The sequence below is a fragment of the Oryctolagus cuniculus genome, chromosome 6 (genome assembly GCF_964237555.1).
Source record: "Oryctolagus cuniculus chromosome 6, mOryCun1.1, whole genome shotgun sequence".
NCBI lineage: Eukaryota > Metazoa > Chordata > Mammalia > Lagomorpha > Leporidae > Oryctolagus > Oryctolagus cuniculus.
In genome coordinates this window covers 18,649,129-18,670,513 of record NC_091437.1, presented here as the reverse complement: position 1 = coordinate 18,670,513, position 21,385 = coordinate 18,649,129, and the positions used below count along the sequence as shown (strand labels likewise).

The following is a 21,385-nucleotide window of genomic DNA, read 5'->3' as shown; positions in this document are numbered from 1 at the left end:
TCCCTCCCCCCACACCCGCCGTGTGTGTGTTTAATTTTTTCTCAATCTAAAGTGTCTTTTTAATAAAAATGTTTGCATAAAGTTATAGCACATCAAATGTGTGCAGCAAAATCAAACAGCTTATGAATGATTTAAAGGGAACTGTGCATGTTATAAAAGTATTGTCAAAATAACAAAAAAATTATATCAAAGTGTATACTGGTTATCACAACACTCGGAAAAAAAAAGTTCTGCATTAAGAACTAGTTAATAAACACAAAGCCTCTGGCATACTTGGAATTCTGCCAGAGCTTAGCCCATGAGTCACTGGGCATCGGAAGTGAGAAAAAAAGTGCACCTATGAAGACATTTCTATTTCATCACTGTCATTCCATTGAAACATCTTCCCACCAGAGAGAACATTTTGGAATGGCAATGATTAAATTTTCTTCTCAAAAGACTTTCCAGGAATTGTCCAACAAGCCAGTGTCAAAACTAGATCAGATCTTTTTGTGATCAAGTGAGGTATGTGTGTCTATGTGATCTGTATTGTTTTCATAAGTAAAGTCTTGATTTAAAATAGCTGACAGGTCACTAAAGAGCTACACTTAACTTACTGCAACTTGAAATAAACCTCAGATTTCCCAGTTCACAGAAAATTCATCAATGAGCGTTGCTTCCCTTCTAGGATAGATAACTGCTCTCTAACCCAGTGATGGTTGTGTAAGCAATCAGATTCAAGAGGATGCAAAAGAAGCTTGCCAGCACCCATGAAACTCAACTTTATAAACCTTTTATGGCTCAAATATCATGATATTCAAATAAGGATGGATTTATTTAAAAAAATAACATTTTTATGGCGTTTGAGTTATTCAGAAAAAGGTTAAAGGGGGTCACATTGTTACAGTAAGTTATATTGGTTAGTATTCCAGGAAATTATATAAGTAAGTTAGTTACTAATTCTTTTGTTATAAGATATATCAAACATCTTTGTTACAGAATTAAAGTCACACAAATCAAACGGACTATAGCACAGAAAAAATTGCAGTTCTTAGATTTATCATAATTTTTTTGCTTACCTGAAGGAAAATATTTATCAGTCATTTATTCAATAACCATTCATTATATATAGTGCAATATTATGATATCTGAGAGAGATTTGGGGGAATTATAAAGGAGTTAATCATTCTAAATGGAATCTCAACAACAGAAGACAACAAATAACTGATAAAAAGTAGTATAGTTGGGGCTGGCGCTGTGGCATAGCAGGTAAAGCCGTGCCTGCAGTGCACTGGTTCAAGTCCCAGCTGCTCCACTTCCTATCCAGCTCTCTGCCATGGTCTGGGAAAGCAGTAGAAGATGGCCTAAGTCCTTGGGCCCCTGCACCCGTGTAGGAGACCCAGAAGAAGCTCCTGGCTCCTGGCTTCAGATCCATTCAGCTCTGGCTGTTGCAGCCATTTTGGGGGGTGAACCAGTGGATGGAAGACCTCTCTCTCTCTCTCTCTCTCTCTCTCTCTCTCTTTCTCTGCCTCTCCTTCTCTCTCTGTGTAACTGTGACTTTCAAATAAATCTTTTTTTTAAAATTAGTAAAGTCAATATGTGCCAATGAGTTCTGTGGCTGTCATTTATGGGGGAAGCCCTTCAAGAAATCAGGCTGGCCTCTGAGGATGTGAACAGTGGGAATAAACATATTCTAGGCAGAAAATTCGATAACCTGAGACATGGGGATTGTGGAAGTAAAAAGTGCTCAGGCCTGAGCTTCATCGACACATGTGAGTTAATGAAAATGATGAGTTTTGCATAGGTATGTTAGGTTGTAATATGGAAAGCTTTGTCTGCTAGGGTATCTGGTAGCTGACGGTATCATCACCAGTATATCCTCTTGGATGAATATATGCTAAAGGGAAGAATGATGAAACCATCGCTTGTGAATGGATGGATCTGAAAGAGGAGGATTTATGGGGGTAAGGAAACTCTTACTCTAGTCATCATGAAAAATATAAAGCGATCAAGACAATGCTGTTAACCTTGTTATAGATGAGGATGTCATTACAGATTATGTCACATTTTGAAGATTATGTATTTTATTGGTTGAGGAAAACACTTTTGTGGTCTGTCAGTGACAGTTATCCCTTAATTTAGGAAGGAGGAAAGTACTTTCAGTTTGGTTTCAAGGTACAAGCTCCTCCTAACCATAAAAACAAATCTACATTACTACTCTTTGAAATTTGAATTATCTAATGTGGGGTCACTCAAAGTGTATTATACTAAAATGCAAACTAATGACATCCTCTGCAAAAAGTGATCTTTGATTAAAAAGATAAAAGTATTTAATTTCCTGTTTGTAGTTTACCAAGTGCAGTAGAGTATTAAAGAATTTGAAAAGTCCAACTGCAAACACTGATATTTTTCATATATGAAGCAATGAGCTTTCTACAGAATAGGACTTTTGAAAGACAAGTCGATGGAATCTTTAAGTTCATATGAATTAATCATGAAAACGATGACACTCAGGGCTTTGGTATTTATCAATTTTACTAATATATTTACCTGTCTATGGCCATACCACCCTGAATGCACCCCATCTCCTCTGATCTCAGAAACTAATATATCTAACTGACAGTATATTTTCTCCATTCAACAGTGTACATTTTGTCTATTCCTTTCATTCTATGGTTTCAGTGGATAATGAACATTTTCTGTTTTTTACATTGTACCTAGGATATTTCATCTTGTTGTTTCGTATTGCTGCCAATTATTTCTTTAAATTTGGGTTGGGGAATCCTTCTAGCAAGCACATGATTAAAAAGGTGATATTACCAGGTCATTTAGTTCAGGATATTCTTTATTCAATATCAGATCAAGGTTTATTTCTTTAAGTTTCCTTCAAAGACCTATTGAGTTTTCCTTATTGGAAAGAAATGTCCTCAGTGATTATTCATAAGTTCTTACCACCTGTCTGATAATTCATAATCACCACTGTCTATGCTAATTTTAAAGAATGACAAGTGTCTGTATGGGAAAAAAAAAGGCAAGAATTAAGGCCAGGTCAAAGACCCTAAGAAACCTATCCAACCCATCGATTTGTTGGGAGTTTCAGATTTACATGATCTGTCTCTCTAAGAATCTACTATAAAATACACAAAGATGTTTTATCAGGAGTATGTGATCCATGCAAATCAGGCTACATATATTGGCTTTTGGCCAATCTAGATATAAGTAGGCTTAAAAATGAGAGTAGTCACTCTTATTTGTCTTTCTAGACTTGTTTCATTTTATTTTTTATTAAAGATTTATTTATTTGAAAGGCAGAGTTACAGGGAGAGAAGGTGGGGGTGGGAGAGACAGAGAGAGAGAGAGAGAAAGCTTCTATCCGCTGGTTTAATCCCCAGATGGCTAGGCTGAAGCCTGGAGTCAAGATCTTCATCCATGTCTCCCATGTGGGTGGCAAGAGCCCAAGTTCTTGGGCTATCTTCTGCTGCTTTTCCCAGGCCATTAGAAGGGAACTTGATTGGAAGTGGAGCAGCTGGGACATGAACTGGCACCCATATGGGATGCTGGCACTGTAGGCAGCAGCTTACCTGCTATGCTATGATGCTGGCCTTCCAGACTTGTGTTAAGTATGTAAGTAAGGAATGTTTTGTGAAATTCTTGTTTCTTTGATCTTGTGTGTGATGAGTTGTTCTCAGTTAATAATTATTTTAACACAAGTACTTCAACAATTAGTGTTCACTTCTCAAAAACAGGAACATTTATTTTCCCATAATTATCACAGAATCCTAATTCAATACCCATATCAAGTAGATTAACAGTCTCACTAATATAAGTGGTAAGAATTTTATTTTTACTAGAAATAATCCAGATATTTGTAGGTCTTTCATGGTTAAAGGTGAATTTTTAAGTAGTCAATTTATTTGCTTTGTTTCTTTCTCAACATTGTTTACAGAGAAGATGAAGAAAATGTTTATTTTAAAATACAATTTTGAGATTTGAAACTACACGAAACTAGAACATCTCCCCAATGAGAATAGTGTCAACATAAGCAGAATTACCATTAACTTACAAGTAGTTTCTGATAGAAAGCTTGGATTTTTTTTAATGTATTTGCTCTGTGTATTAGGAGGAATTACTTTAGTTTTTAGATTTTTGATTTGTCTAGTTCCTTTTCTATTCAATTGAACAACTGAATATAATTGTGATTTCCTTCTGTAGTTTAGGTTAAAAATGATTCATTGTATTACATACTACCTACCACTTATAAACAAAGATATACCCTACTAGCTGTATAACTAAAGCAACCAAAATGATTTACCCTGCTTACAGCATTATTTTGAATTACATCATCTAAAAAAGACTCATAATCTCCAGTCTAAACATCTATTAATAATGTCATAATTAATATGTGGCCAAAACTATTCATTTTCCAGAATTTTAAAGGACTGAGTAAGTTTGAATTGTGGAGTATGAATTGAATCTAAAAATAAACCAAAAATAATTATGTGGCATTCCAGGGTGCCTTGTTTCTCATGAAAATTCAATTGGACAAGCATAAACTATCTGCTAACACTGCAGGGGAGAGTTAAGTCTATAAAATCTTCATAATGAATCAAATTCTGCAAAGCAGGTAGATAAAACAGTACTCTTTTATTGGGGCTGGCGTTGTGTTGCAGCAGGTTGAGCTGTTGTTTGCAACACTGATATACTGTATCAGAAGGCCAGTTCAGGTCCCAGTCCTCTGCTTCCAATCCAGATCCCTGCTAATGTTTGGAAACACACAGGATATTGTCCAGTACTTGGGTGTCTGCCACCCAAGGAGACGACCTACATGGAGGTCCTGGTTCCTGCCTTCGGCCTGGCCCAACCCCAACTAATGCAGCCATCTGGGGAGTGAATCAGTAGATGGAAGATCTCTCCCCTTTCCTTTCTCTCTGTCACTCTTTAATGTAAATAAATAAAATCTTGAAAAAATACTCTTTTTATTTGCTTCTCGGCTGTCTTTCATTTAATGAAAACCAGAAGTTGTAGAAGTTCATATAAAGGCAGAAAGGTCAAATTCAGACAGAAAATATGCCAATTTATTAAACATAAGTGACTATGTTATTTTTCAAGCCAGTGTTCCATTCTTAGGGCAGCTTAAATGAGGGAATGCAGATTTATGTTGCCAGGAAACATGTGGATCACGTTCTGTTCTCCAAGGAAAGATGTGAAGGCCATATCAGTATCACAGAGTCAGCACGTGACATGTAACTGTGTCAACAGTGAGCCAAAGCCAGAATGATGCAGCCACATTCTGTGTCCTATTCTTGCCAATGAAATAAACATCATCCCTGTTCCATAAAGGCTACATTATGTCTAATCAGAAATCAGAGATAATAAAATTGTATAACATAGATTTCTCTTTTTGAGCATACCTGAATCTATTTATTTTTCCCTCTCAAGTCAAGAGCAATTCTTAAACTATTCATACAAAACCACCCAAAACATAAGTGGTAGAAATCTCATAGGTTGATGCAAATGAAATAAATCCAGTTTGAGTCATAAGTGTATTCTTTGCCAGCCAAATGGAGGCTGGCGAATTATGGAGGGAATTACCTTCACCTACATTTGGGCGGCATTACCTTTCCCCATTGTGGTCCATGTCTAAAACAGCTTTGAATTTGAGGATTTATTTTTTTCTTTTAACTGATCTTCTGAATGATACATCAAGGGAGAAGCAGGCTTTCATGGTTAGCCAACCTAATACTTCATTTCGATTCCATTTAGGTATTGATGGTTTAAAAATATGGGTAGGATTTAAGTGACAAGCTGACAGAATTAACTGAGCTCAGAGGAGCACAGAAATTCACCCCCAACTGCACACATCTTGTTGCTGTTCTACTCTGGAGACACAGCTGATAAGAATAAGCGATTTAGTATTTTCTCTGTACCCAAATACTTTAATCACCAAAACATAATGATCACAGTCTTAGTCCTCTTCTCTGCAATTATTTTGGGATGGTCTTCATTTAACATGAAAGTGATATCTCAGAAGAATAAAAGAAGTGGTAAAATCAATAAAATTCACATGGAACCACTGGTTTTAATTTGTGCACAGTGTTGTTTGAATTTGTGATGCTGAGACCTTAGTCGTGAATAAGAACAAATGTCTTTAGGGAAAGAGAAGTTTTATATTTCTATAAAGAAAGTTCTTAAAGAGAGGGGGGAAAAACCCAACACTGGATCTTTTAAGTAAGCAAACAAAGAAACCAATAGGCTAATTAGCCAAAGTAAAAGACATGGAATATAGTTGAAGACAGCTTGTCCATTTCTTCCCTTACTAACAGAAGCTATGGTTGACTTGGGTAACAATACAGTTACACAACAAAACTAATTTGAAGCAATTCAACCCATGTGTATTTAAGAATTATACACATATAATTGTGGTAAAATTGAAAAAAAAATGTTGCTTTCAGGTTTAGCACAAAGAAATTCAAGATGTTCTTTATGATCTTCCCAGTTAATTATGGTTTTGCTTAAGTTTTAGCCAGAGGCCACAAAGTAGGCACATTTTATCAATAAAAAATTATAATACTTAGAAAATAGGATTTGCTAGGCACATTTCCACATGTGTGAACTTTCAGTTCTGTGTCAAATGTTACAGTAAAACCTGTTTCTGCATTTTTTACAATGGTATCTTCTGGATTTTATATTTAACTGGGGTCTAACAACATCTATCATTTAAAATAATCCTATTTATCATCAAAATTGGAAAAGATGTAGCTCATCTGTTCTAGTGGTTTGCAAACTTTTTCATAGAACAGAATTTTTTTTTAAAGAAAACATCCAGGATTTCACTAGCCAGTGGAAACAAATGAGCTCTTGCAATGGAAGGGGAATAATAGATGATCTTATCTACCCTCTTCAGTTCAGCTAGGACTTTGTCTATTCTAAACCTGGAGGGCTGAATGAACATTTGATGTATTTTTAGCCTGACAGCACTGCCACTGACCAATTTCCATATTTAACTGATACGGAAAGAAAGACACAAAGGCATTCTTCCTATGGCTTACTCAACTCTCCCATCCAGGTCATTAGGAAGACCAAGCTATCATCCATATAAACACAGACTGGAAGATACCTATCTCTCTCCTTCTCCATCACTCTGCCTTTCAAATAACTAAATAATGAGTTAATGAATTAATGAATCTTTACCAAAAAGGTGTGAAAGACTGGGCTTAATAGGTGTTACTCTGTAGTCAGGGAATGATTTACATTACGGACAAAAGAGATACAATGTAAATTTGGAATGTTATAGGTTGTGAAAGGAGAGTATAGTTTACTGAAAACTCAGATGTAGTGTCAATGTGTACATTTTGTTAGGGAGAAAAGGCATAAATAATTGCAAGAACATATTTAACATCTTAAATGCTATGGTTTTCATATGGGGAAATTAAATGTTTTATATATTGAAAAGATTTCTCTCAGAATGTTCCTCAGATTATGTAAGAATAGCCACTATACTCTCTACGCCACAAACATCTACCACTTTTTTTTTCCTTTACAAAGAGAGAGGATTTCTTATATCTCATCTAAGTCACAGGATTTTATGATTCCATGATAATAATTCTACACTATCATACAGTGAATGTGTTAGGTTTTGTCTATGGCTTCATTATGTATGAGGCTCCACATTACACACAAATTTCAAGTAAGCATTGCTATCATTGTAAAATTAAACTTACTGATTTTCTTGCCAGATGAACTTTGTCCACTTGATTTGATCAAAGGACACCAAGAATTCTGTTCCTTCCCATCTCTACTATATACAACCCAGGAAAACTGGTGGAAAAAGGACTGTCTTTAACCTACCGAAATGTGTTTCCTCTGTTTTGTTCTGCCTCTACATCCGTTAATTTTAGTTTGAATTTAATTTTCTGATAGCATTTGGAGCCTTTACTAGGTAAGTTTTATGCAAAAACATCCTGAGAAAGAATTATATCAACAAAAACTAGCAACAGGACTGGCGTTATTGTACAGTCATGGCATAGGGATAGGCCACTCCCTGGAATCCCATATGGGCACTGGTTCAAATCCTGGCTGCTCCTTGTCCAATCCAGCTCCCTGCTAATGCCCTTGGGAAAGTAATGGAAGATGGCCCAAAGTACTTGGACACCTGACATCCACTTGGGAGAACTGGATGGAGTTCCAGGCTTCTGGCTTCAATCTCGCCAAACCTGGGTCATTGTGGTCATTTGGGGAATGAACCAGTGGGTGGAAGCTTTCTGTCTCTATCTCTCTGTGCACTGCCTTTCAAATAAATAAATAAATCTTTAAGAAATAGCAACAAAACAATAATGACTACTATATTTTTAACACTTTTGTGTGTCAAGTATGGTGCTAAGTGCTTTATATATTTCATATCATTTAATCTTTAATACAGTTCTATAGAGGTTCTCATGATCACAGCTGGCCAGCTAGGATTTAATCCACATATATAATGTCCCACATCCCATGATATTTTCCTCTACTTGTTATTCCTCCTCAAATCTCTACTGTAGAGTTAAAGTATTTGGGGCAATGATGACATTATTGAAAACTATCACTGAGAATGCACAAAATAATACTTACCTTAGACCAATCACCCATTCGCCACACGTAGCATTTTGAATAATCCTCACAGTCCTCAGCCTCCCTGGGTCTGGTAGAGACCACACATTTCTTTCTGGGATTGGTGCACCTCACAGTCCGATGGCGGACACCTTTGCCACACTTGACAGAACACTGAAAGATAATGTTAGAGGATTTAGATAAACACAAAAATTGCTTAGGAGATACAGATTCTGTTATTGATTCTGTTAATTATATTTTCTTTAATCGGCTCTCCTAAGCTCATCACTCACATAAAAACTAAGTAAAAAAATAAAAGATAAGTTTAATGGTAATATCAGGCATAGAACTCACATCAAAACCTAGACATATGGCCCCTATTATACAATGCTGAAGATAAATGCTTTCAGAATACTGATCCATTATTACAAGAGTAAAAATAGTACAGAGATATAAAGACAAGTAATAGACAATGACAAAAATTTAGAAAATTATAACATTTTATGTCAAAAATTTAAATACAGTATTTAAAGAAATTCCTCATTTTATTTTTGCTTTACTGTTTTCTTTTGCCTAAGGAAATGTCTGTGAAAAATGACAATTTTTCAATGAATGTCATTTCCCAGGACACTTCTTAAAATGGAAAGAAAGTATTAGCAAAAATAAAATGAGGAATTTCTTTACATAACTATTTATCCCTAGAAATCATCATTCTAAATGGTTGTATGGATTGAAAATACTGATTCAAAAATAGTGTAGCTACTTTCATAAATAACTGATGCTTATAAAGATAACACAATAAATTGCAGCATGTATGTCTGTCCCACTAATCTTTTTTTTTTTTTTGGACAGGCAGAGTGGACAGTGAGAGAGAGAGACAGAGAGAAAGGTCTTCCTTTGCCGTTGGTTCACCCTCCAATGGCCGCCGTGGCCGGCGCGCTGCGGCCGGCGCACCGCGCTGATCCGATGGCAGGAGCCAGGAGCCAGGTGCTTTTCCTGGTCTCCCATGGGGTGCAGGGCCCAAGGACTTGGGCCATCCTCCACTGCACCCCCTGGCCACAGCAGAGGGCTGGCCTGGAAGAGGGGCAACCGGGACAGAATCCGGCGCCCCGACCGGGACTAGAACCCGGTGTGCCGGCGCCGCTAGGCGGAGGATTAGCCTAGTGAGCCACGGCGCCGGCCTGTCCCACTAATCTTTTCTAGGCACAATAACTCTCTTACTTACAATTATTCTCCTTATTAGAAAATATACATGAAGAATTCCTATTTTTCCATCACTATCTAGACAGGGGACCAATAATGCAATTGTTGTAGGTGTAGGTATAGTAGATATGGCAAAACATTTGCATTTGACAAAAGTCCAAAGAACTGCAGTACATAGTTAGCAATGATGTCACACAGGAATTACCATGCTGATTCTCAAATCATTGCTCGAGCCTCTTAAGAGGTAGAAGCTGAGTTATTGCCCTCTCCACACTGGTACACTTTTGCCACAGTCATGTTCATGAAAATTTGAGCCAGAACAAATAATATTTTAAATATAGGAAATCTTGCACAAATTAGTAACTGTCACATAATTAATAGCTTACATTTGCCTATGTTGAGCTTTAATATAGATTGCACATTGTGATTTGTCATTTTAATATTTGTAGTTTTACAATTGAAACTATCCCTGATCTATAAAATCAAGTTTTTTATTAAAACAAGAGACTGGTATACTGCATTGTGACATATAATTTCTCCCAACTGGTGCCAAGAATCTAGAGTAGAACATTTTTGACCTAAGAGTTTGCAAAAATGTTACAGTTAGGCTGGGAGAGGAGGTATATTTGTTTCTCTGATGCTCATGTTAACCTTCTCTGCAGATTGAATGGATTTATTTTTATGTAAACTTGTATATGGGATTCATTTACATAATTATTAAGTAAGAATTTACTAAAAATCAAGAGGCAGTCCAAGAAAGCAGAACAGTTGTGCTATTTGGTAGTGTGCTTTTAGAAAGATTAAAGAATAAAAACTGCACTGTCTAAGCCACCTTATCCTCATTTTTTTTTCTATTTATCCTTTTTATATCCTGCTAATATTCTGAAATTAAAGATGGGTGACTTTGGTCTGTGTGGGTTCATCTATGTCTGATGTACTCCAAAAGGTTAGTAGAAAATGGCATGAAAAAGTAAGCATGTTTTGATTCAAAAAAAGTTTAGAATCTTTCCCTGTTTTTTTTCTTAAAATATGCATTTTCCATGAACTTTTTAAGACCTCTCATGTGCATGTGAGTGAACTTGTGGGTGTATCCACACCCTCACTTAAAATGCTTCAGAGTAGCCAGTAAATCTAAATAGTGAGTGGCATTACTATTATTTTGTTATTATGAAAAGATATGCATCATGATAACAGGAAACACATCACTATGGATTGGCAAAGAATACAATTGTATGTTAGACACTCCATGCTAACAGGGATGCATTGTGTATTGAGTGAGTTAGTCCTGGGTTCAAACCCCAGCCCAACCACTTAGATAAGAGTTTGGGTAAGGTATTTAATTTTATTACCTTGATCAATCAAACAGTAACATTTAAGTTTCTTACTTTGTCGATTAAATATACACAATGTGCTAAATATGAAGTAAAAGCACACTCCCTACTCACATAAAATGACTGTTAAATGTTAAATTTCTTCTTTTCCTTTTAAATATTCAGGGTCATAAGTGAGTCAGACTGTATTTCAATGTGTACCTACTCAAGGGTGTTCTCAGGGTATACAAAATATAGAGAAAATTCTAAAATGCACTCATATATTAAATATATTCTCAATTATGTTACTATATTTGCAGAGCAAAGAATACATATTTTACTTTTTCTATTTTCAAACTTATTTATAAATAACTGCATGTCCAGGATTATCAACACAATTAATGGATAGTAAAGAAAGATATCAACACGTATGCAGAGAGACTGTCTATATAGAACATGAGCTTGTATAAGGTATGAGTCAGAGAAGGAAAAGATAAGGAAACGGTGTGTGTACTGCACCTCAGACCACACTCCTGCCTCCCACACAGTCATGCAGTCCTGGCCCTCACAACGCTGGGCAGAGGCAGGTTTAGGCCCAGCGCAGTCCCTCTCGCGGGCTCTGATCAGAGTTCCATTGCTCAGTTGTTGGGTGCAGGCCACCTGTCTGCTCTGCATCCCTTTTCCACAAGTTCGTGAACAGGGGGTCCATTCCGTCATCATCCACCTACAAGTAAAGCAACAGTCATGGGAAACAAGTTAAAAGATGTATATCTACCTTATATCATGACAGATCTAGAGTTAGCAGAAAATTACACAGTAACTTTATACTTTTTTTAAACTAAATCAATCATTTTCTCTAAGACCCCTAGTGCTTCATATTTCTTATCTCTGACCTTGTTATTAGAATCTCGTATATCAGAGTCTGCCCTTTGCATTCTACATGCTGCCCTTTACTGATCATATTGCCCTACTGAGGTTTCTTTATAGGTATACAACGGTTAATATCCAGGAGTTATTTCTGTTCTTTGTGTTTCAAGTTTCATAGTAGTCCCTGTGGGTGCTACACCAACATGGTCATTTACTAACAGAAAGGAAAACCAAGGCACAAAGCTTTAGTAACTTATGAAGGAAGTTCACAAATTGTGGAGTCAGAAATAGAAACAAGGCTGTAGACACTTAGTGAGAGGTGAGAGATGCATAGGCGTTAGCGAAGTAACAAATCTGTGATTGAGATCCCTGTGATCTGGATGAAGCATTAGTAAGGCATTATGTACACCACTGGCAACAGGACTTCCGTGATGGGGACATATCCTTCCAGATACATCTACATGTATCTCTTCAAGTTGGCCACTGTAGCTAAGACTTGACCATAGGCATTGGAGTGACAGACCCAGGGCTGAACATTTTTTTACAAATTTTTATTTATTTATTTATTTGAAGGGAAGAGAGGGACAGTCTGTTATTTTTTGGTTCACTCTCCAAATGCCCACAGTGGCCAAGGGTGGACCAGGCTAATGCTAGGAACTCGGAACCTGATCGAGGTCTCCCATGTGGATGGCAGGAACTCAACTACTTGAGTCATCATTGCTCCTTCCTGTGGTGTGCATCAGCAGGAAGCTGGGATTGGGAATGGAATGGGACTCAAACCCAGACATTAAGATTTGGGATGCAAGTGTCTTTTTAAATTTTTTAAAGATTTATTTGAGTTACAGAGAAGCAGAGGCAGAGAGAGTCAGAGAAGTCTTCTATCTGCTGGTTCACTCCCTAAATGGACACAATGGCCAGAGCTGGGCTGATTTGAAGCCTGCAGCCGGGAGCTTCTTCTGGGTCTCCCACATGGATGCAGGGGCCCAAAGACTTGGGCCATCTTCTATTGCTTTCCCGGGCCATAGCAGGAAGCTAAATCAGAAGTGGAGCAGCCAGGACTCAAACTGGTACCCACATGGGATGCTGGCACTGCAGGCAGCCGCTTTACCCGCTACACCACCACGCTGCCCACCCTCCCCCAGTAGTGTCTTAACGGATGCACCCAATGCTTGCCCACCAGGCAACCTAAACTGACCCCATTTTACAGGCCTTATGGATTCCAATAATTTTTGAGTTTCATCAATTCAGTCATTTGGCCAATCCATAAGTATTTTAGTTTCTTAGTGGAGATATTTTTTTCTTGCAGTCAAGGGGATAGTGTATGGATCTATGTCATTTTCATTGCTAATGAATGAGGATCTACCCTAAGGATCGTTAATTAAAATACACTCTGAGATTTATTTCAGGAGGGAACCAACAACTATGACAGCAAACTGATTCATGAAATTTGGCATTTGTATGATTCCTGTCAATAAAAATTCTCCCTGTGTTTCCCATTACCTGGCTATCTCTTAGGGGAATACAAACTAAACTGTCTGCACAGTCATGTTTCAGCACAGGGCAGGAAAGTCAGGAGACCTGAGGTTAGTTCTTAGTATCTATTGGCTGTGCACATTTTTGAAATAAGAGTAGCACTAAGTTTCAGCTTTCTTATTTGTAAAATAATTTTTTTTTTGCTATAGTCTGACATACAGTAAACACTGATGAGTTTTATATATGAGTTTACGTAAAATATTTTATGAAAAAATTAGAATTAAAAGATGAGTTGATTTTGGTACAAATAAGTTTTGGAATCTATGCATACCTGTTTTATAATGTACACTTCCCATGACCTTTCTGAACTTTTTTTTTTTTTTTGCTTTGTATTCCTGCTCTAACAGTACTACCCTCTACAAATAAATGCTTCTAAATAAAAAGGAGGGAAGAATGATATGTAAATTATGTGCAAAAGAGAAAAGTACATTGATAAGCTTTCAGTTAGGTCATGTACACTGTAATTTCCTAAAGCATTTTTATGTTATGTATGCTGTCTGTATGTATCAGTATATTTAAAGTGATTTATTCTCATATATGTTTCATTCGCTTCATCTCCCACTTGTTTGCAAAATAAACCACATGCTGAGTTTCCTTCCCAAATACTCTCTATTTTCACCTCATGGCACATAACATACATAACATACCTTCCTTCATGGCCCAGAATCTTGACTGCCAGCTCCAAGTCTTAACTCCTAGAAAAGCCTCTTCAAGTAAACCATGCTGTACCCTGGCGTAGAATTCTCCAAGACTTGGGGATGTGGAGAGGCTGCAAGACTACCTAAGAAATTTGACTTCCTGTCCCTGTATAATATGTAGGTTCCTCAATGCCTGTTCTTATTTGTACCCAGGATACTTCTCATATAACATTTCTTGAAAATGGAATTTATGTCTTTACAAAAATAGCCTCAATTATTTCAAAAGTACCTAAGCCCATATATTCCTAGCAATGACCCATGTTTTGAAGAGTCATATCCTCTTTCTGGCCTAGTGTTCTCATCTATAAATAATTTAACAATAAATTACTGTATGCTTCTATGTTTTCAACATTCTACAATAACATTTACAGTTCTGTACTGACTCTCTTAAGGTTCTTGTTTGCTAGTCTACCTGGAATGATGCAAATCTATCATTTGGCTTTAGAATTTCCTACTGATTTTTCCTAAAGTGAGTAGATATCTCCCAAATTTAGTTTAGTTTCTATTTCATATTTCCACACGAGAATATCCAGGAATTAATCATCGTTTAAATCCATAAGCCTCCTTTTCCTCCAACCATGGAACACAGGAAATGCTACAGAAAAGTACTTGAATTTTTAAATTTTTTAAATAAAATGAATTTTTGATATCGTTCATGTCATCCTAAAAAGTTAGATCTTCTATCCCTTAGGAAAACTGCTCCAAAATAAGAAATAAGTGTAAAATATATTCTAATATGAGAAATTTTTTTTTGTATTTTAGATGTAGTCTAATTTGTAATGATCCCATTTCCTTATCTGTAAGAGGCCTCCTTCTTGCACATCTATTTACTGGTGTAACGTTTGTTATATTTGACACATTGCGTACTATCAGGCTGTTTGGTGCCTTTTTCAATAAAACTAGAACATTTCTTCCCAAGGTGGAGAAAGAGGAAAGGCAGGAGAAAGAAAGGCTGTGCTGAGTCAGCAAGTCTGGAAGCTTTTCCTGGGATGACCCTTCCCACTTGCCCATGTCCAGTTACTTGGCAATATTTTAGCTAACCTCACTGACATCACTTCTTGGTGGTTCATAACATAAAGGAAGGGAAGGAAGCCCTCCAGTCTCCAGCTGCAAAAACTTTTCACTCGAAAAACACACTGACCTTTTGAAACTACTCACTATACCGAGTCATTGTTGAGGCATTTTCCCCCAAGACAACTGAGCTCAGTGAATGGACAGTAAATGGCCTGTGCTATCCACTCTGCTCCTTCAGAGGCCAGGTTAGAGGTGGACAAAGATGTTCCAGTCCTCACTGCAGCTGATGCAAGATTCTTGGTCTATCAGAGAAAGCTGTGCTCATTGATAGGAAGGGAAAAATTACACAAAGCATAAAAGAAATGGTGTCTCAAAATATTTAAGTAATTAAACCCAAAATATGTCATATTTTAATATCTTTTAAAAGGGATATACAAAGAGAATTCTTAGGAGTGGAGGTTAATGATAAGGGCCGAAGATCTTGACTTGCCAAAGTTAAGGCCCAAAACACTGCTTATGTGTTTCTCCAGCACTGGATGCAAAGGATCCTAGGATCTGACTGGGAGAATGATGAATCTCTAGGTCACCCTGCCTGCATCATAAAAATGCTTTAGGAAGTTACAGTGTACATGACATAACTGAAAGCTTATCACTGTACTTTTCTCTTTTGCACATCATTTACATATCATTCTTCCCTCTTTTTCACTTAGAAGCATTATTTGTAGGGGGTAGTACTGCTAGAGCAGGAATACAGAGTTAAAAAAAAGTTATAATCAGCTTCTGGTACCTTAAATACATTGGCTCCACAGGGAAGGAAGCCTTGGAATTTCAACTCTGTAGAGAAAGAAAGTATTTTTCAAACTTTTTAAAGCTCTCCTTAACATGCCATGAGCCAGATCTACTGATCTATAGCACTTAATGAATTTGACAACAAGGCACAAATAGAATGAACTCAGGATGGCATGCTATACCAGCAAAAGGAGAGAGGAAAGAGGGTTAGGGAAACCAGAACCAAGCACTTGCCTGGATGACAATAATCCTCCAGGAGATTGTTTAAGGCAGAAAAGTTCAAATATGGTTAATTGATAACTTTGTTCCTCCTTCTTCCTATTCCCTCCACATTGTGCCTACTCTTTGTGATGAGGTTCATGAGGAGAACTGTATTAATTACAGGCTGCCCTGTAAAAAAAAAAAGAAAGCTACACCTTCTTTGGATATCCAAAAAGTAGTTGTATAAATTCACTGTGGCACTAATGGAGAAGCTACTGTGAACGGACCATCAATTTTCTGTCTACCTGCGAACTCAGAACTACACCCTAACTCATGAACCTCACTAAATTCCTAGTGTTATTCTTAGATAACGTAAATATCCCTGTTCCCATATTATAGAGGAATCAATCTAGCCTTACATTTTTTTCGACATCCTGGCCCTAAAAGCTTTTAGGACTTTTGATACTGGGTCTGAGTCCCACTCAAGTGCGGCATTAATCAGTGTATGGAAGCAAGTGGATTTTCAGAAACCTGATGACAGCCATGCGACGTAGTCTTGCTATTAGACTATTCTGATATGAAACTCAGGTTTCTGTATATGTCCTTGTGTGACATTCCAGTTACAAAGTGTCTCAGTTCATTTTCTGTTGCTATAACAGAATACCTTAGACTGGGTAACTTATAAAGGAAAGTGGTTCACTGTAGTTTATGGGTCTTGAGGCTGGGAAGCCAATGGGTAGCTGCTCAGCTTCTGGTAAGGCTTTCAGACTATATCAACTCACAGAGTAAACTAGAAGGCAGGATAGCTAACCAGCTCCTACGAGAAAGCATTATTCTCCTGACACAAACACTGTCTCCAGGCCTTATCCCCCAACATTGCTGCACTGGGGACCAAGCCTAACATGAGTGTTGGTAGGAAAAAAAAAAACATATTTACACCATAGCAAGGATGTGGCCTTCTTTATTTTTACCCCACTTCCAGTTGCTCAGCATTGTTCATTTCTCTTAGAGAGTTTCTTGCCTGCTCTATTACTTAGCATTCACTGGGGAAAAACCAGAGGGGACCAAGCAGCCACCATCTAATAACTAGGACCCAGGTCAGAAGTGTGATGATTCGAGATCAGGAACCAAGCAGTTTGCATGGTGACCTCTAGCAGAGGAATTAGGATCTACCGTGAGGAACCAGAAGGTCCACAGTGTCTTTGTTCTTTTGCTGGAGTCTGGGGCATGGCCAGGCCTCCATTGATTTATATCACCCCAAAAGTACCAAAACATCATTTCAGAGAATTCAGGAGCAAATAATTAAATTAAATCCAATAACCAAAGTTTTGACGGGATCATCCATAGGTTATCCAACAACTGTAATTACTCCTCGACTCCATCCTTCATACCCATCCCTCACCCACCACTTCCAGGAAGTGACAGTTCTCAAGTGCCGGTTTTCACTCTGTGGAAGTCATAAAATCATAAATCTTAGACTTCTTTTCTTAGCCCTTGCTTATTTAAAAGTGTACGTCTTGGTACATATCCCTTTAATGATTTTAAGACTGTGATTTCAGTCCCCTCCTGTATGTCTTAAAGGCTACAATTTCATGTCCCAACAGTGCTTTCCTGTTCCCACAGTGGGGTTACCTTGTTTGACATGGCTGCTCATTGCACTTTCGAATCTGCGGCTCAGGCTTAGTTAAGTATTTGCACTTCTTATTGTCCACAGTGCTGACGTTTTTGCTCATGATTTTTGTACAGGACACCATTGTCTTCCTTTCTCCTGAAAAGAACAAATACACATGTAAAGAAACATTATAGGCCTTTATACAATGAATGTGGAAGATGTTTACAGGGTTGCTGTAGTTTTCATACATGTTTTAAAGAAATTTTGAGCTTTGATGACTGTTTACAGCCCTGAATAGTGTTTATTCTTCTTCTTACTATTTGTGGAACTTTTTACTTAGTGTAAGGTTAATCTTATATGTATAAAGTAGATTGAAAACAGATAACTGTAAAAATTAAAAGAGGGATTAGCAGAAGAAAGAGGAGGAAGAGTGGTTGGAAGTTTCACTGTGTTCCTAAGTCTATATAAATGAAATATATCAAATTTGTATACCTAAAATAAAATTTTAAAAAATAATTTAAAAAATAGATGAAAATATGATTTATAATTGACATAACAAAATGTATTCCTAGGCTTAAAAGGTAAACTATTTTTTTTTTTTTTAGTAGGCCTGTTTTATAATACAAAGTGATTGTGGCAATCTAAGTTGAAAAGATATGAGGATTTGTAACCATCTTTTAACATTAAGGGGTTGAAAGCAATATTTTCCATGATATTTATATATATAAATATATATTTATTTATTTATTTGAAAGGCACAGTTACAGAGAGAGAGAGAATAGAGACAGAAAGATCAATCATCCATCCGCTGGTTCCCTCCCCAGATGGCTGCAATGGCCATGGCTGAGCCTTGCTGAAGCCAGGAGCCAAGAGCCTCCTCTGGGTCCTCCTCAGGTTTGTCGGGGCCCAAGCACTTGGGCCATTTTCTGCTGCCTTTCATAGGCCATTGGCAGGGAGCTGGATCGGAAGTGGAGCAGCTAAGACTCCAACTGGTACCCACATGAGATGCTGGTGTTGCAGGCGGTGGCTTTACCTGCTATGCCACAACACCAGCCCCAGGAATCTACTCTTTCTAATAGGCCTCACGAAAGCATTGAAACATGCTCATGAACACACGTGAGCATTTTATCATCGGGTTGTATCATCAGTGCTTTCTACTGAGACATGGGTAAGTGAATTTAAGTGGAGTTTAGCTAATATTTATATTTTTAAAAAATATTATTTTTCATTTTATTTTAAAGGTAGAGTAATAGACACAAAGGTAGACAGATTTTTCAGTCTGCTTATTCACTCTTAAAATCCCGGCAACAACCAGGCCTGGACTAGGGGGAAGCTAGGAGCCCGGAACTCAATCTGGGTCTCCCACCAGGTACTTCAGCCATCACCTGCTGCCTCCCAGGGCATATATTAGCAGGAAGCTCCATTGGAAGATGAGGACTAGGACTTGAATCAGGCACTGGGATATGGAATGCCAGTGTCCCAAGTGGGGATGTAACTGTTGTACTAGTGCCCATCTCAGAATTTCACTTGTATTGTATCTAGATCCCAAGAATTCTAGAAATATATATTCTCAAATGATTGTCATATTCTCTAAGAAAAAACATGAGGCTCTTAACATATTTCACTATCTTACAGAAAACTGACATTTTTACTTTCTCTGTTTTTTTGATAAAGTCTGATTATAGGAGGTAAAAGTGACAATCTGTATGCTGTTTTCATTTCTACATGAGCCCTATAAGTATACTTCCTTGTGAACACCTTTCCTATTAATTTTATACTAAAAAGTACAGTAAGCATGTTCTAATTTCTTTTTCTCTATAGAAGTCTTCTATGTACTTTTCCTCAAAGTAAAAGAAGCAAAACATCTTCACAAGATTTAGAATCTATTTTTAATGTATTGTTTGACATTGTAAAGTAGTGAAACCAGCCATCGGTGCTAAAGTCGGATGCTCGTAAGGGATTAAGAAGAAGCCATGAGCCTTCTGGATCATGATTGGAAGGCCCATTAGTTGGGGTGCTATGACTGTCAGGCAGTGATAATTAGGAAGCTCAGGGCTTTCATGCTTTTCATGCCAAACATGTAAGACTGGGCTGGTCGCAGAGGGGTCACTGTGTCATTCAAGTAACACAAAGAGGGTGGTGGAATCAAGGAAGAAGGAGAGAAGGGCTGTCGAGAGAGAGAGGAGCTACTTTGAATAGCTTTGGGGTATTTTTTACTTTCACTTGATTTGGGTACAGGAGGTCAAGTTAAAGTTGAAAGGACAGGTACAGGTTCAGGATGTTTCTTGTGGCTGGATGTCTGTCTCAAGGCCCTTCTGGTTGTTAGTTCCTTGGTGTAGACTCATGCAGTGCCACAGCACCTGGTAGGAGACACATCTCCCATTCAATGGAAAGAGCCAGTTTCCTGCCTGAATTAATGGGCGAATAAATTCATCACTAGGAATAAGCAAAATCTTTATGAACAAAGCATGTGACTGATCATTAGCCTCTGGAGTAATCAGTGTATGTCTTATGACCAATGAGCTTGTTTTTGTAAAAGATATCTGGGGAACTTACCTAATTTTCTATGGGTGGGCATACATTTATCTATTTTTAATAAATAATTATATTATTTTCTTTTAAAAAGTCACAAGTTGACTTTGGGAAGCCCCTCTATAAACACTAGAATTGACACCTCAGCAATCAGTAGAGTTGCTGATGGGATGAGAAAACCTTTTATATAAAGTAGGGATCTCAAGCTGTACTCAGAATTATGTAAAATGCTGACTGCTTTTTATGCATACATGTAAAAAAAACTGGAACAATTTCCAAAGTTTCATCATGTTATCTACTTCTTGGCCATTCTGTTTTATATCCCTATAAAATATCTTCCCAAAGGGATCAGCCGTAGTATTACAAAGTCTACTTCATTTTTTAATAAAAATTTATTTTGTATAATACAACATCCAGTATATGATCCAATCTGACCTTGTCCTTTCCATGCATACAGATGTATCAGTCAGTTGGGCGAAGTTTAACTTGAGTGTTAATCCTTCATGCACTGGATTTCCTCCTGCATCTGCAAGCAAGTCATGTCCCACTGCCCAGTCCTCTTACTTTGCATTCTGTAATAAACATTGTCATTGGTTGCAGTGTTTTTGCACCTATGTGTTTACCTAGAAGGCTTTCTATATCCCTTTACTGCTCTGCATGGCATTTTTATTATCTGTCTCCTACTAGATAGACAGTGAGTTCTCTTAAAGCAGGAAGCAAGCATTGTAGAATGACCTAGCAATAGTGTACGTACAGTCAGTGCTGGTAAAAGAATGAATGACTAAAATAAGGCTGTGCAATTTAAGCCCTCAGCACATCTGTTCTATGAGGTTGATCAACACAGTGTTTCTTTGAATGGTGAAAAAAATAATTTGCAAACAAAATGACCATTTATGGGGAGTAGTTTTGTATGGCAGATCTAATTCGTGGATTATAATTTAGGTATTAAAAATCAAGTATATAAAGAGTTTACATTAATATAAAAGCATTTCTATATTTCTGTTCCATTGAGGAAAGTAGAATACATGATTGTAGTAAATATTATTGAAGTAAAACATTGC

General features: G+C 37.3%; 1 protein-coding gene across 4 annotated transcripts in view; it reads right to left on the bottom strand.

The window, feature by feature from the left end:
• ADAMTS19 (ADAM metallopeptidase with thrombospondin type 1 motif 19) overlaps positions 1 to 21,385 on the bottom strand; it is a 223,286-nt gene that overhangs the window by 12,460 nt on the left and 189,441 nt on the right. For 3 of the 4 annotated variants that reach the window (XM_051844182.2, XM_051844183.2, XM_051844184.2), the window contains 3 exons: positions 17,813 to 17,948; positions 11,598 to 11,802; positions 8,587 to 8,739 (listed from right to left, as the gene is read on the bottom strand). In XM_051844182.2, coding sequence (XP_051700142.2) covers positions 8,587 to 8,739; positions 11,598 to 11,802; positions 17,813 to 17,948 — 494 coding nt within the window. Of the gene's footprint in view, positions 1 to 8,586; positions 8,740 to 11,597; positions 11,803 to 16,213; positions 16,370 to 17,812; positions 17,949 to 21,385 lie in introns of all 4 variants that reach the window. The other variant, XR_011389707.1, reaches the window with a different exon arrangement.